This window comes from Geospiza fortis, unplaced genomic scaffold (assembly GCF_000277835.1).
Source record: "Geospiza fortis unplaced genomic scaffold, GeoFor_1.0 scaffold53, whole genome shotgun sequence".
Lineage (NCBI taxonomy): Eukaryota > Metazoa > Chordata > Aves > Passeriformes > Thraupidae > Geospiza > Geospiza fortis.
In genome coordinates this window covers 2439965-2455800 of record NW_005054305.1, presented here as the reverse complement: position 1 = coordinate 2455800, position 15836 = coordinate 2439965, and the positions used below count along the sequence as shown (strand labels likewise).

The 15836-nt window shown below is 43.4% G+C and overlaps 1 protein-coding gene across 1 annotated transcript in view; it reads right to left on the bottom strand.

The window, feature by feature from the left end:
* The window catches only part of CABLES1 (Cdk5 and Abl enzyme substrate 1), a 36886-nt gene that overhangs the window by 6400 nt on the left and 14650 nt on the right, over positions 1-15836 (bottom strand). Inside the window, exons 4-6 of the mRNA XM_005418284.2 lie at positions 11396-11495; positions 9734-9890; positions 8856-8959 (exon numbers count right to left, since the gene is read on the bottom strand). Of these exons, the coding sequence (XP_005418341.1) occupies positions 8856-8959; positions 9734-9890; positions 11396-11495 (361 nt within the window). The remainder of the gene's footprint in view (positions 1-8855; positions 8960-9733; positions 9891-11395; positions 11496-15836) is intronic.

Below are 15836 nucleotides of genomic sequence, written 5' to 3'. Positions count from 1 at the left end.
AAGGCAGCAAATGGACAAAAGAGCCAGGACAACATTCAAAGGGTACAGTCTATTTTCTTTGAGCTTTCCTTTCCCCAAGTTGCAGAGCATTCTCCTGGCCAACACAGCCCCTGCATCTGTGCATGTCCAGCACTTCTCTTGCTCCCTTAGTCCTTGTTCAGGTAGCACTTTGCCCAAAACCCCTGCCACCAGTCACCTGGCCAAAATCTAGCAGCTCAACAAGAAATCAACATTTATTTTGGGAATGTATCAATTCTCTTCCAAGCTTTAGCAGTTCTGCCCATTGGGCAGAAGTGGAGAGGAGCCCCAGCTTGGGCACCTGGGGGACACCCTGGTCCCCAGGCATACAGCCCCCTGCCAGCTTCAAGCATGTAAGAAAGCAGCAGTGGATAGTGCAGTGCATTCTCCTGCTCATAAAATAATATTTCAAATCTGATTTCTGGTTTTGATTAATTTGTATTATGGCAAAGGGCTGTTAACAGCACACAAGAGGTGGAAAGAGGTATGTGAAACCCTTGCTGCATGTTATGCCTTTATAGAAGGTGGAGCTCTGCTGTAATGTATCCTCATGGGAATTGAAATCAGCCAAAAAGACTGACTGAATATGCTTTCAGGCTTTTTTTCTGTAATTAAAATAATATATGGAAGGGCTTGGGGAATACAAAGTGCAATGGCTCTAGAGAGAAAGCAGACAATTCCTTTTATCCCATTGTGTTGTTCTCTGTTTCCAAAATAAGCATGAAGGAGAGTAAAACACACCTAGCTTTTCCTGCACTTTACTTATGAGATACAGTACTGAATTATTAGGAAATCAAAACAGAGCAGAGCACGTGTTTCCCCTGAGTAGTGCCCAGCAGTATTTGATGCAAACAAATTAGAGGGGAAAACCCCAGGTTTTTGCCATGGGGTGTTGTTATGGTCATGCACACATTTTAAAACATGGCCCATTCTGCCACTTCAACACTCCTCAGCCACACCTGCTTCCCTATGAGCCTGACTGCAGGAGCAGGCAGACAGTGCAGTGCCTCTGAGGTTAAAAATTCATAAACTGCCTTGATGCTGAAGCAGGCAATGTGCTGCCACACCTGAATAAAAGGAAGAGAAGAAAAGACAGGAGGGAGAAGCCTTGCCCTACCCTGGTGGGAAAGCCTCAATGGAATGTGTGGGCCTGCCTGATTTTAACCCTGCAGAGGCTGGAAGGATGTATGCACGCACCGTGCAGCTGGGGCTCTTCACTGCAGACAGCTTCTCACATGCTTCATCTCAGCTGGCAGGGCTCAGACCTCTAAAGTAGAAGAATTAAGATCTTAACAGCTACCCCTTTTCCTTTCTTTCCCTGGAATGTTGCAGCTGGCCTGCCTACTCCTTGGTATTGTTGCCAAAGGATCATCAGCAAGCTGGGCACTGCTGATGCACAGATACACTGGGAGGTTTATGTGTTAAGAGACTTTCCCTCAGTACTGCTACAAGAGGACACTGAAACAAGGCACATCTAATTTAGATCACTGCTGTCTGCTACTCAGGGTATAGAAAGAGAGTCCATGCTGGTCTTGCTTACAGAGCCAAGAGACACTAACCAGATACATCCTATTCAATGTAAAGATGATTTTAGTTACTACCAGTATTTTTTGGTTGTCTTGGGCAATCCTATAAATAGTGAGCTCAGTGTTACCTTACAAAGCTACCTGACACCTTATTTCATGCTTCACTACAAACCTAACTGCCCATTTTTTGTTCTTCATTACAACAGAGCTCATAATTTTATCTTAATTAACTTGCCTTTAGCTCTCTCCAGGTTATCTTCTTCTTTTGCTTACATGCAGAACAGAAACCACTTCCCAACGGAAAGGGCACAGCAGCAGAGGGAGGGCCTGTCCATCCTCCAGGCTCTGCTGAAGGGCTGCACAGAAGTTGGGCCACACAGCAAGTTTCAGCTGCTTTCACCTCTAACAAGTCAGGGTGGCTCTGGGGGCCACTGTGCAGAGGGGCAGTGAGCCCTGAGCTCCTCTGCAGGCACCGACTTGTTTTTTCTGGGACTCCTCCAGCCTGTGGGAGGTTTGCCAGAATTCAGCTAAAGTCTCTTTAGAAGGAGAAAAGCTCTTTTAAAAAATTTCATTTAAAGTAAAGCGCTCAGAGGCTTGAGACTAAGCAGACAGCTTAAAACTAAGAACAGTACAGAGGTACAGTTATTTTTAAACACAGAGATTTGTCAATTTTGTCTTGTTGATAAGGATCTCTCCCTCTCCAACTCTGAATTCTGCCGCTTCCTGCGAGACAACAGTCTCTACGATACAAATCACAATAATGAAATCCAGATGAAAGCTGGTGTGTGCTGGTTTTGATTCATGTAACAGGATAACAGCAGCATGTTTGAACACACTGGCTCGAAGGCAGCTGTCTCATCTTGTCAGTGCCATGCTGGAGAGCTCAGCTAACTGCCCTTATTTTCAAGAAAAGCATTTGTGTAAGTTTTGTTGGTTTTTTTTTGCCTTGATTTTTTTCCTTCATAGCTGCTGCAGAAGCTGGACTTTGAGCAACAGGATGCTGCTTGTCCAGCTGGTACCTACAGAAATGCATTCCTGTGCATGCAGGACCCTGCCTAGCAGAGAGGCAGGCTGAAAATACCCCAAATAAATATCTGTTGAGAGGTAGTTTAAAAGCAATGTTGGATTAGCATCTGTTGAGTGATCAAATCAGTTACCCTTTCAGTCACCCTCCTGAGTAGCACTCACGAGGCTACACAGGAATCTTGGTCCCCAACCCTGATCCTGCCCAGGGCACCTTATGCACCCTGCAAACAGCTTGCCACTGAGCATCAACCCCCACTGCTGCCCCTGCCCACGAGTAAAGGAGTGGAGCAAAGCTCTGGGGTGGTCCAGGAACCCACAAGAAGCAGCTGGGATCTGACAGGGGAGGGCTTGGACACAACTCCATCCTCCTCTGCCTGCTCCCTGCTCAGTGTTTAAGCTTCTCTTCTGTTTCAGGCCACGCCACTGCCCTTGAGCTTCCTGTGTGTCCCACACGAAGCTGCCATCTGAAGAATAACACATGACTGTCTGTCCAGGACAATTCTGGTACTGCCTGTGTCAGGGCTCTGATCAATACTGATGCTCCAAAATTTTATGAAGGGTTTGCAAATATTTCCCTAAAATGAGCACAGCTTTTCTCCATCCAAACATGCTTTCTTATACATAATATTATTCCCTACCAGGCAGGCACTCTGTACTCCCAGAGCTGTCAGACACATGAACAAGGCACTGGGAACTACCAAACTGTCTCTCTCATAGTCTAATCTCCAATGTTTTTAACTTCTGTCATCCAGAACCGTCTGTCTTGTTTCTCACAGCTTATTTGCAGGGAACACATTTCAGTTCAGCATTCAGCAACACTCCTTTGTGGGCTCTGTTACGTTCTCTGTGTACAAATCTGTGTATGTATATTTTACTTCGGTGATGGAAGCTGTACAAGACAAATGAAAACCTTGATATATGGTAGCTGACAGATGCCTGGACAGAGTGATAAATGCTTCAGCCCAAGTCTCTACTGTGCACACTTTTTGCTTGGCTGGCAGTTTTGAACTTGGAGCTCAGCTCGTGTGTTATTCACAAGCATTTTCAGGCAGCTGCTTTCTCATAGGAAAGCTGTATATATAGCTTCATAAATATGGGAGGAGAATGCCTGAAATGGTTGGTAAGACTGGCAGGATGAAATATTGTAGAAAATAAATCCTACTTTGGCATGCAACCAGTAAAAGATGATCTAGCCTTGGATGCCTCTATCTCTTAGCTTAAGAAGGATAAAATCAGAATAAAATAGGTGAATAAAATGAAAGATGAATGATAGGCTCTCTTAGCTGCTGTTACTGTGTATCCCTGATAAATCTGTTTCACAGAGAGCAGACGGAAAACTGACACCTGAAACAGACTTTTGGTAGGTCACTGATAAGGTCTCAGCCACACAAGAAGTGAAAAGAAGTCAACAACTCTGCACTCTCTGACTAATGCATCCCATAGGTGACCAGCTATGTACCCATCAACTGCCAGTAACCTAATTCATACACTTATGGCTTATGAATATATATGAGAAATCCTGACAGACAAGAGGCTTTAAACTGTGATGGAAAATGGGAATGATTCCGAATTATAATTAAAATTCTAAAAAAGGAAGCTAGACTAAAATAAGATGCTTCTGTTGTTACAAAGTTATTAACATTCGAGGACCTTAAACTGAAAGATTTTAAATTTCACAAGGCAAATAGTCTCAAAAACTGCCTCTTTGAAATAAAGTACATGGAAGGACACCAGTTTATTTCATATTGTTAACGCTCAGGAATTATTCTCAGAATAGTTATTTATTGGAGTCTCAGCCAAATATAGCATCAAATGCATAGAGCACAGGATTTATATATGATTATCTACCACTGCTATCCTCTGCTCCCTGAGACTTTTGGGTACAAGGTCAGTAGCTGATAAAGAAGCAGTCTGGAGATACTTAATATACAGCCGCAGAAGAGGCTCGAAGAATAGGGTGACAGCACTGAAGGACACTGGCTGAAAGTGGAGTCTGCCTGACCTTGGTGCTCCTTGTGAAAGACAGAACGAGAGAACGACAGACCAAATGCATTATATCATCGTGCAGGGCTTTTGTTGGACCAAAGGGCTAGGGCAGCAAGCAGTTCTAATTTTAAAATCACACTGGAGGACTGCTATTAAATAACGCAGCCCGGCTGCGCTCGCCACAAGCGCGGTACCTGGCAAGTGCAGGCTGGCAGACAGGCACTGCAACAGCTCTGCAGAGTTTTGTGACCTGCTTCTTTTATAAGGGGTGCGGAGATGTCAATTTGCTTTTATATAATTAAACCAACACACTGACTTTGCAGCTCAGTACCCAAACCTAATTCCACATGTATCCTTTGAGCACAGATGGATGGATATTTCAGGGATGAGAATACAGAATGGGTCACAAAGTCAACGTGCTGCTGATCTGGGCTTTTCTTCTTCTGCTGCAAGTTTTGGCAGCACACGGTGACCAGCTAACATGCTCCTGTGCCTCTGTGTTACCAACAAAAGCACTTCTGCAGGATCAGCCTTGAGCCTGTTGAGAATGAGTTTTCTAGTTCAGCACAGAAGGAGTTTCTGCTGGAAAGAATGCAGAGAGACCAGGGGGGCACTGATGAGTCTGTACAAATGCTAGTCAACATGAGATTCGAGGAAAGAAATTAATGCTTAGTCTGGTAGATAAAGTTCCTGTTCTAGAGAGATTTAAGAATCTGCACGAATTCCTGTTTTAGCAGTATCAGCCAGGAAGACATCTGTTAACCATGACATGATGTTTCCCTTCCCCCCAACCCCCCAGCATGAATTTTTTCTACCTCTTACTGTTTATACTGCAGCAGAGAGTGCAGACTCTCTGACAAAGACAACACAAAATGAAATAATTTCTCCAGGGCAGACTAGAGTTTAAATACAGCTAATAGAATTAATAGAAGCCATAGATTTGGTATTGGGAAAGTATTGAAGAATACTTTTCAGAATTGTCCTGACAGGCAATTTATGGGTATTACTTCTAGAAATGCAACAGGGAAGTATATGCTCTCTTAAGCCTGAGACTTCACTACAGAAAAAACCAGACCAAAACAAAAAAGAACAAACAAAAAAAATTTTAAAAAACCCCAAAAAAACAACACAAACAAAAAACCCACAGAAAACCTAAAAACCAAAAAAACCCCAAATCAGACTAAACCAAAAGCACTTCTGCTTCCCCAGAGCTATCTTCAAGGAGGAAGAAGATAGCTCAGCTCAGCTTCTCCTTGAAAACAGCTGAGAACTTGCAGCTAACACTTCTCTCAAAGAGTCAGGGCTAATTCAGCTCAGTAAAATTAAAAGACTATAAAGTCAATGCCAGTGATTATAAACTCAGGCTCCACAAAAACTGAGCACACAGAGTGCTAGTCGCACGAGTAAAGTCTAAACCGGACCACACATTTTGTCTGTCCTATGCCTCGGGATAAAGCCTGCAGTGTTTACTAATGCAGCATTCACACAGACCTCAACAGAGCTTTCCCAGCAAGCGTAGAAATCCTGGCCTAAGAAGCACAAGCCACCCTCATGGGAGTAACAGCAGTGCACGCAGCTCTATCCTGCAGGCAGCGACGCAGCCCAGCATGCCGTCCTCTTCCACACCTTCCCCCCATGAATTGCTCTGACATCCATAAGGAGGGGTGAGGGGAATATCGACAAGCTTGCAGCTGTCAAGCATTAATGCTAAATCCCGGCCAAGTAACGAAACTTTAATTACAAGCTGCAGCTCTCCACGCACAACAGAATGCTGGGCGCTGACATCAGAGCCGCTCTCAGCTGCTCCAGCGCTTGCAAGAGGCAGCAATTCCAGCCCCATTCCACCCAGCACTGAGAGGCAGCAATTCCAGCCCCATTCCGCCCAGCCCCAGCGGCTGCTCCGGCCTCTGAGCTCCTCGGGCAGAGGTCTGGCACTGCTGCAGTGGCTGTGCATGGTCAGGAAAACAGCACAGGTCTCTTGCTGGCCCCAGACTGCAATTTGCTTTAATTGCAGTGTGCACAGATTTTTATATTTGGGGGGAAGAAAATGACTTGAAATTATAAGGCTGTTATGCTCCTGCTCAGACTGATGTGAACTGCAGGGAGAGAGGGAGGGAATGTCAGGAGAGTCAGGAAAGTCTAAAACAGATGTGAGTGAAGTCTCCTACATAGCCAACATGGCCTTATATTCAGCTCTATTGCCCAAACTGAAAATTCCTACTTAACCCGCAAGCTCCCAGGACACTCCAGCACTACCTTTTCTCCTTTCTCTTGGCTGAAGGAAGCACCAGCACCTTGTAAAACCTTTCAGCTGAGCACTGAAGAACAACCATCCACCCCTTAGTTTCTTGCAGAGCCATGCAGCTCTTGCATAGGATCACAGCTATGCTGCTTGGCTGTGGGCAGGCAAAACCCCGGCCCCAGAGAGCCCTTGGCACCTGCCTGTGACCTATCTCAACAAAAGAAACAGAGCACTTAATGTCCTTTAACCCTTTCTTAGATTAGTGCCTGCCCTCAGAGAGGGAGGTGGAAGTCCCACAGACCCTCAGATAGTGCTGAAGAAGTGATGTCTGGAAGGGTACATTCAGGAAAAAACCCTCAACTGTCTAATAAGACATTATTTCAGACACAGTAGTAATTAACCCTAGAGAAAATTTAAAAGTGGGGAGACCCCTGTCAATGCAAATATATTCTAGATAAACAATGACATTGATGTTAACAACTGTCCTTGAAATAATCTTTCACCTTTAAGGCAACTAGTCATACCCCTTCTCAAATCCCCAGGCAGCTTCTTTTTACAACAGAAGTACAAACACAAGACTTTGAAATGCTGTGGTCAACCACCATACAGAGAAGAATGGCACTGAATACCCACCCCTGGATGGAGAACTCCCTTGCAGGATGCCAGCCTGGCTGCCTCATTTTTACTCATTTAATCATGTCCATGAGAACATCAAGTAAAAAGGGGCTCAAAGATCTCAGGTGATTCCAGGGGACCTGTACTGCCTGGTGGACACTTGCAGCCTGAGGAAGGTCAGAAACACAGCCATGACTGCTAGAGCTATGTTCCCTTTGGATGCTGGCTAACAATGGCTTTTTCTTGAGGGAAGACAGCTCCCTGTCCATGACAGTAACCATATCAAAACTTGACAAATATTTTCCCACACAGATGTAGCTGCTATAAAAGGTTGTCACTTTGTGGGTTGGCAGCCAAAAAATAACTCGCCAGCCCTTAAAGGAAAACTGGTAGCAAGTAAGCAGAGGAGACTCTGGATAAGCCATTTGAAAATCTAGAATAAACACAGCCTTAGAACTCAATTAAGCCTGTGTGTGCAACCAGATAAACATCCACATAAAGCATTTAGAGCTTATTTTGAAGAAGGAGCACTCACAAGCCAAATTACCCGTGGGGTGGGGGGCAAATGAGAACATACAAAGGCTGCATCTTTACATACATTAGCAGTTTCTTAAATAATGTCTTCTGTTCCAAATTAAACAAGAACATGGACAGCACTTTAGACCTCAGTGTTTCAAATCCTATCATATTTGTATATAGATAAGAGAAGTAGGTCACCACTTTGGGGGAAAAAAAATAATATTTTCCCTACTGCCTATCACCCTGGATGTACAATCCAGACAGATCCACGCTCACATGTGTATGACTGCACTGCATCTTGCAATAGTCCTGCTAAAATAATCTACAGATTTGGAGCAACCAAAGGAAAGGCTACAGAAGTATCTCACCACAGAAAACTTTTAGTCAGAGCACAAAGCACAGAACAATTATGTCTCTGTATTGTTAAGGGTTTGGATATAGTGGGAAATATACAGACTCTGCTCATAATTGCTGCAATTAAAGGAAGGACCATCCCATGGTGAAATAAATACCTGGGAAACCAAGCTGTTCAGAGCAGTGAATGATTAGCATCAAAACACAGCGTAGCTTCATGACTTCAGAAAAACCCCAATGGGCATCCTCCTATTTTGTAATAGGTGCCAGTTTGAGGAAGTGTAAATTTTCCTCTGAATGCCAGAGAATGAGTGCATTGTTTGAACAAGCCTTTCATCTCAAGCATTTATGAAATACAGCGGTAATAAAAGTGTTTGCTTTTGTAATACCTCCAAGAGTTTGTTTTAACATGCCTTGAGAAGTAACTGTCATTTAGAACAAAGCATTCTGAACAGCTCTTATTAGTATATTAAAAATAATAACAAGTCTTCTAAAAATGCAGCCAAATGAAACCTCAACCTTCAGGACTTTGTTATGGGAATTCCTCTGTCCTACACAGAACCACTTACCATATATGAAGGAAATATTAAAACCCGCTTATGTTTGCCACATGGCCACTGGGGATCATCTAAAAGATTTGGGTCGTATTCAACAAAGTCTCCCAGGTCGCTACCTAGAAAACAACAGTTTAGATATAGAATTTTGAAAGGAATTCATCACATCTGGACTTAATACAAGTGGCAAATGAGTTCACAGATAATGCACAATATTATCTCCACGCAAGATTTTTTAAGAGATGAAAAATTGTTCTAATTCCTGATAACTCTAAATATTTCCATATTAATGTGATTTGCCAAGACACAGAGGACCTAGAGCTTATGAATTACTTGCTAAATGTGAATTTAGGGCTTAGAGAACTGCAGAATTATATAAAGCTCCACAGTGACTTTTATTCCTGGCAACAAGTTTTCATCTGTTCAAGCAGATGTTTTGATTTGTTTCATCTATCATGCCAAAATATTTTAAGCATATAGTGCTTTGGCTTATGTTTTGTGTCCAGTTTTATAAACACAGCCCTTTCCAGCCTAACAAAGGTCACGAGTGGAATTTACACCTTCAGCTTGTGACTACTGTGTTGCCACTGTAAATTTTCCATAGCAAAGGAAGGTAAGGACAAGCCTGATGCAGGAGGAGCAAGCAATGCTGATGACAGGAGGAGGCACGCTGGGTGCCATCAGGGCTGTCAATACCACCGACGTGCTTGTTCATTTAACCTCCATCCTCCACAAGCAAGCTTTCTAAGCAAATATGGAATAAGCTGTGCTTCACCCAGAACAGAAGACTGTATTTACTTAATTAAAACTAATGGGGGGACTAAAACACACATCAGTCCTTTGCAATAACTGCCTACCATCAGGGTATTAAAAAGAGCTACTTGAGAAGTTACCTGCATCAATGCTCCCCTGGGTGCTGTTAGCCCTTCCCAAAGAAAGGCTACGATGGCTTGCATTGCGAAATTGGGAGAAAGATGAGGTGGAGTCTATTGTGTTCCTCCGAGTTCCCAGAGCATTGGTGGGAAACAGGAACTGTGTATAAGAAACCGTCTGGAAAAAAAAAAGTCAGAATGGACAGACAGTTACTTTCGGCCCAGCCTGGATGCAGTGGGATGCTTCTGGTGCATTCCAACTGGAAGCAAGAGAAGCCAAATTAATGGAGGATTTTCTGGATTTAGTAGTTTGGTACAGATGAATATAAACCAGTCACCTACATTTGCTTCAGTGCAGTCAGTTTATTCATGCAAAAAAATGCTTTTGCAAAGGCATTAGTTCTTCAGCAAAACACACACACACACACACAAGCTCTAATACACTGGATTTACAAAATCCTACTCAAGGGTCAGATTTAAAAACATATCAGTTTGGTCAGGTTTTTTCCAGTGGGCTTTCTCTGTAGCACATTTCAGCAGCTTCTTTACTGAACTAGCATCATCTATATGGGTCCCTCAGCACACAGCTGCCAGAGGCAAATCACTTAAACACTGCTAAACTGAAGCACATTGTTCGCTATTTTTCTTTCCCAGGACTTTGTCTGGCAGAGTCTTATTGATGTAATAAGTGAGCTCCAGCTCACAGCAAACATTGTGGGAGATCATTTACTACCCCCCCAACATGGACTAAGTGTGAATGAGTAACTTGTGACAAAATTATTTTTAGAGTGCACTGATTCTCTGCTTGGACCCCTGGCCAAGAAAAAGCTATGCCTTGCTTCTTGTTGGCTGATTTTCCAACAATAACATTGCATTGAAGAAAAAAAAAAGAGTTTGAGACTCTAGACTGGTTTATGAGGAGGTCAGAACAGGTATCAAATAAAACATGTGGCATGTGAGCTTTTATTATTTATAAGCAGACAGATTGTCCTCAGGAATTTACAGCCTGTAGTCTGGCCTGACACCTGGTTAGGTGAGCACAACACGTGTAGCAGCATTGACCCAGGGCCTTTAAATCCATAGATGACAGCAGACTGAGTAAAACTGAACTGTAGAAAGTAAATCAGGCTTTCAGGAAGAAATGTTCTCTACTACGATTAAAACTGTCTCTCCTCTATATATTTATTTAAAATCAATCAGTTCCCTAAAGATTCATATTTGCTAATTCCATTCAAGTGAACAAGCTTCTGGATTTTGAAAGACTAATCAGCTTTATGCCACTGTCTTCCTGCTCTCTGGAAAAATATTGAGCAAAATGTTATTAAATACAATTGAAAGCAAATAGAATTGCAGCTACAACTCTCATCAAAAATTATTCTCAAGCTCCTGACAATATACACTGCAGTGATACCTCCTGCTAGAGCAAGGGGAAGGCTGTGTAATTCAGTAATGCTTTACACACTCAGATATTGCCAGAGGCAAATTTCTTCAAGGATACAGAGTTGTCTGTGCTGACAGCTTGGGCAGTCCTCATAGATTTTTGCTAAGCTTATTTACAGTTGCACATACTGTGCTTTAACTGCTCTGTTACGCTGCATGTTGTATTTGTGCTTTTTATTAGTTACACCATTTTTTCCCCTTATAACATCAAATCTAAGGGAGTAAGAACTGAAGCATCCCCACCTTCCCATCTGCTCCGAGCTCCACACCTTCAAGACCAATTATTTCTTTCAGACACACTCCAGTAGAATGGCACTGGCGTCCACCATCCAGCTTCATGTCCCTGGGAAGCAGAAAGAAGAGCAGAAACAGCTCTTAATACACACACCTTGTTCACCTCCCACCACCAAATGCTGAAACAAGGTGCAGCATTAATCCAGACATGCCAATGCAAAGCACAGACCAGACAACTTTTCCTGTGGGAAGCACTTTTGCTGTCTAAAACACCTTATAGAGAAAACCCCCACTTTGTTCACGGTTGCAGCTCAAAGCCCAGCCTATTGCACAGAGCAAGGTTCCCCACTGCTGGGTACCTCTGACAGAACCTGGCACTGGGAAGGAGCTGGAAGTCATAACACTTCAGGTGAGATACAACAATCCAGCCTGAACACTTGACTGCCATGTATCCAGCAGGCAGATGTTCCCAGAGCACATACCCACATTCCCCTATGTGAAACAGAGGGAATTTCCAGTGGAAGATTCCAGGAAGGATTCCTGCTCCTTCGAGCACACAGGAGAGTGGCCAAAGCCCAGTGACCCTTCTGCTGGAGGCTGACAGGAGAAAGCCAGTTTTCCACGACCCTGGCATGGAAACTTGGGGATCTACTTTAGAAGGAGTGACCCACCTGGTATCTTCCATTTGGAGATAAATGAGATGCCTGAGATAACCAGGCTGTATCCCATGCTTTAGCATCATGACCAAAATGTGAGCAGAGGTAGAAAAGACTAAGAACAAATCTGTGCTTCACAAATGACAACTGTATGAAACTCCATAATATTTATCTTGCAATATTTTCCTGGCTGGTTGCTGCTGGGGTCCAAGTGTGTGCTCAAAACTCCGTGTGGGAGACATGCTGATATGGAGGCCAGGAGAAGCCCTGCAGGCCCTTCACCCAGTCACAGGCTGGGCTATCTCCTGCTCTGACATACAATACACCCTGTTTCCAGCCCATCACACATTTTATTTCTCTGAAACATGGTCATCCTGAGCCCCCAGTAAGTCTCACTGCTGGAAAAATCCAACACATCTATCTTCTGGAAAACACAGTTCAGTGATAAAGGAAAAGTCTGTATCAAGTTTCTAATCCCAACAAAGTCCTCTTAGTTTCTTGACTAGAGTTCACTTAGCACAGTGTCATATTATCATTCTTGTTTCCTGATATCATGTTACTGAGGGGTTGGACTAATAATGATGTAAAAATAGCTCTCTGTCACAAGCATGGTATTAGCCTGTCTGCTCCTGCGCAGAAAGTGCTTAAGGGAACTATTTCTCACAGAGATAAATGCCAAATTGTAATTATTTCAGCAGTTATCTATGAAACAAACACACAACCTGAGGAAGTCCCTGAACCCCAGAATGAAAACAAATATCTGAACTACCTGAAATCAGAATAGTGTAGTTTCTTTCCATTCAAGACCCTACAGATACAGAGCAAGAAATAATGCTGATACAACTCTGAAAACATGTCATGGAGAAATTTTTCCATGTAATTAACAGACATGGATAGATAACTGCTATTCATCAAATGGAAATCCATCACCCTTTGAAGAATCAGCACAGCAGCTTTAAAAAACGCAAAGCAGCTCTGAGGACTGGAAAGAAATCAGTGTTTTTGAAGCAGGGAGCAGGGTCAGCTGGCAAGTGTGAGCACACAGAGGAATGATTCCTGGACATTAGCTGAAGTTTGATGGGCACTATTGCCTCCATTGCCCATCTTTCTGATGTTTCTAAAGATGATTCTCCTTTCAGGATCCTGTGAACAACACTGCAGTAATTCTCCCTGTTCTGCAAAAGCTACTTGGGGTGCTCCCCTTCTCCACATATGCTCTGTATCTCTAGAAAGTATATGACTGCTTGTGTTGTAAAATGGAGTGATAAAGTGTTACTGTTTGGAGAGAAATCTGTCCATAAAACAGAGAATTAAACTCCCTCTCTTGAGGAAAATCAGTACTAAACAGTGTGCAGTTTCTTATGAGCATATAAATGGAAAGGCTCATCCTGGCTTATACACTTCCTCCGCTCTCTTGTAAAAGAGCTTGGTTAACACCTCATAAAGAATTCCTAAGCAACTTTACTGTATCCTTTTTGACTCCCCTATCAGTATGATCAACAGCAAGCTAAGAAAATTTTTTGCATGACAAGCATTTTTTTTTTCCTCACTTCTATTAAAGACAAAGAGCTCAAGAAGGTCTTGGCAAAGCTCTTGCTGGGAGAGCAAGCCCTAAGGCTGCCTGCCCACTGCTGGGGGGAGACCCAGCACAGCTGCTTCCTCCACACAGCCCCAGCATCCCAAGAACAACTAGGAAAGATCTGGGGGATGCTTTCCCTTAGACCTCTCCAAATGGGTGAGTCGTGCCTGGGGAAGGGTCAGGATGGTTGTTTGGGTACAGCCACTGCCACCAGGTTTTGTAGGACATGTCCTTACATGGCATCAGGGTCAAGGAGTCCCACGAAGCAGGAGCATATGGAGGACAGGTACTTCATAGAAAAAACAAATCAAGCTTTCCCTGTGATTAAGTTATTTAAATTACCACTGGGACTGAGGAACTGCACAAACCACTGTCCAGTTGTAAATGGTGCTTAGAAAATGCAGAAAAGGAACAACAGTCCTTGCCAAAGAGATGTTTCAGTAAGGAAAACTTCCTTCCTCCTCTTCCTTATTTTTGATTTTCCTGCTTTATTTCCAAAAATGCTTTTTAGGAAACTTCAAGGAATTCAAGCAGACACCCAAATCCAAAAATAAACCATGGGAACTTAATTTTACTACCTTCACTTTATTTGAGCAGGGAAAGCTTGAGGAAATTAGATCAGGGATAAGATTTCCTTAGGAGGCAAAAAACTATATCTCAGTTTCTGACAAAGTTTGGGGAGTTACCCTGATTTACATCAGTGTCAAGCTCTAGATATTCTATTCATGGATACCATTTCTGGAAGACTGAGCAGCCTTAGAAACTACCCTCAAAACTAAACATATTGTCTCAGTCATCCATGAGTGCAGAATGTGGAGGAATACATGAGGTACAAGTAGCTGGCTCACAAGCGGCAGACTGAGATGCAGATTGAAATGCAGAGTTCCAGGTAGGAGCCTGAGAAGAAAGGCCATGAACTGCCAGCCTTTGGGATAAACACAGGGCAGGATGGTGGGTGACACCAGCCAGGTGAATGGACTCTGGGAGACACAGGAGAGCTGGGAATTGCTTTGGGTAACAAAGGAGAGAAAACCCAGTGAGCCAGCAAGGTGGATGGACACAGAGAGGGGGGCAGGAGCCAAAGACTCGGGAGAAAGGGGAGACTTCTGGACGCTGTGAGGGTATAAATGCCCAGGGGTTCCTTGGCTGGGAATCCGCCTCAGAGGCACCAGCTCTGGCTGTTCCTGTGTTACTGCACCATGAATAAATGGCTTTATGGAATGAGACATCTGAGACTTTGCCAAGGGAAACCTGAGGACAAACTGGTGAGGAAACCTGGTCTGAATGGGGTATGTGAGGAGTCAAGTGGGGACCCATTGGGTCACTGGAGCCCCCCACCAAGAAGCAGCTTCAATCCCAGCAGTGCAAGTCTCTGGCATTGGAATGTGACCAGCAGTCTCTTGAGTAGTCAGACTGGGTAGTTTCCTTAGCAAGAAAAAAAAAAAATCAAAGTTTCTCCATCTAACAGAGTTCAGAGATTTTCTAGGAACCATACCAGGTGACATGGGATCCCAGATTTGTTGTCAGATGGTGAAAAGTTTTACTGAGCAGATAGGTAAGGATCAAAAAAAGCAATCTCATGTCTTCTACTAGCCAGGCCAGGATTAACAGAGTATAAATTGGATGTTGTTACCTTCGGAAGTATAACACTTCTTTAATGAACCAAATGTTATGCTTTGACATGATCTACAAAGTCCCATGCAACACTCCTGCTGGGCACTTGCTCTTTAAATGACAGTAACAGTTGAGCACTCTAACCTGTGAATAATTTAGGAGTCCATGAAATATTAAACAGACTTCCAGATACATGAAAAAGCCTTCTGCTTATTGCAAAAAGGAATCTGATAATTGTTGTTTAGAGATGTCAGCCCTCTGTGCCTGTATTTTATGCTTAGCTATTCCCCCCACACTGCTAAGATTTATTCTGAAAGTAAAAGAGGTTCATGAGACATCAAGAAAAGATGCCACTTTCATCTGTCAGTGTAAATAATTTTTACTTATCATCTCTGTTTATAGAGACAAGGACAATGAGAGCTCTGGAAAAGATGCACCGCCAGTCAGACTAGCAGATCTCCCACTGCCTGAGACTGCCTGCCATAATTGATCAGGAGCTTTCAGATCCTAATGCCATTAGTGTTGCCAGAACAACTCCAGCTGCAATTTACAGGGAGAAGGAGCAAAAAAACTCCTGGAAAGATGGCTCGAATGGGTCAGC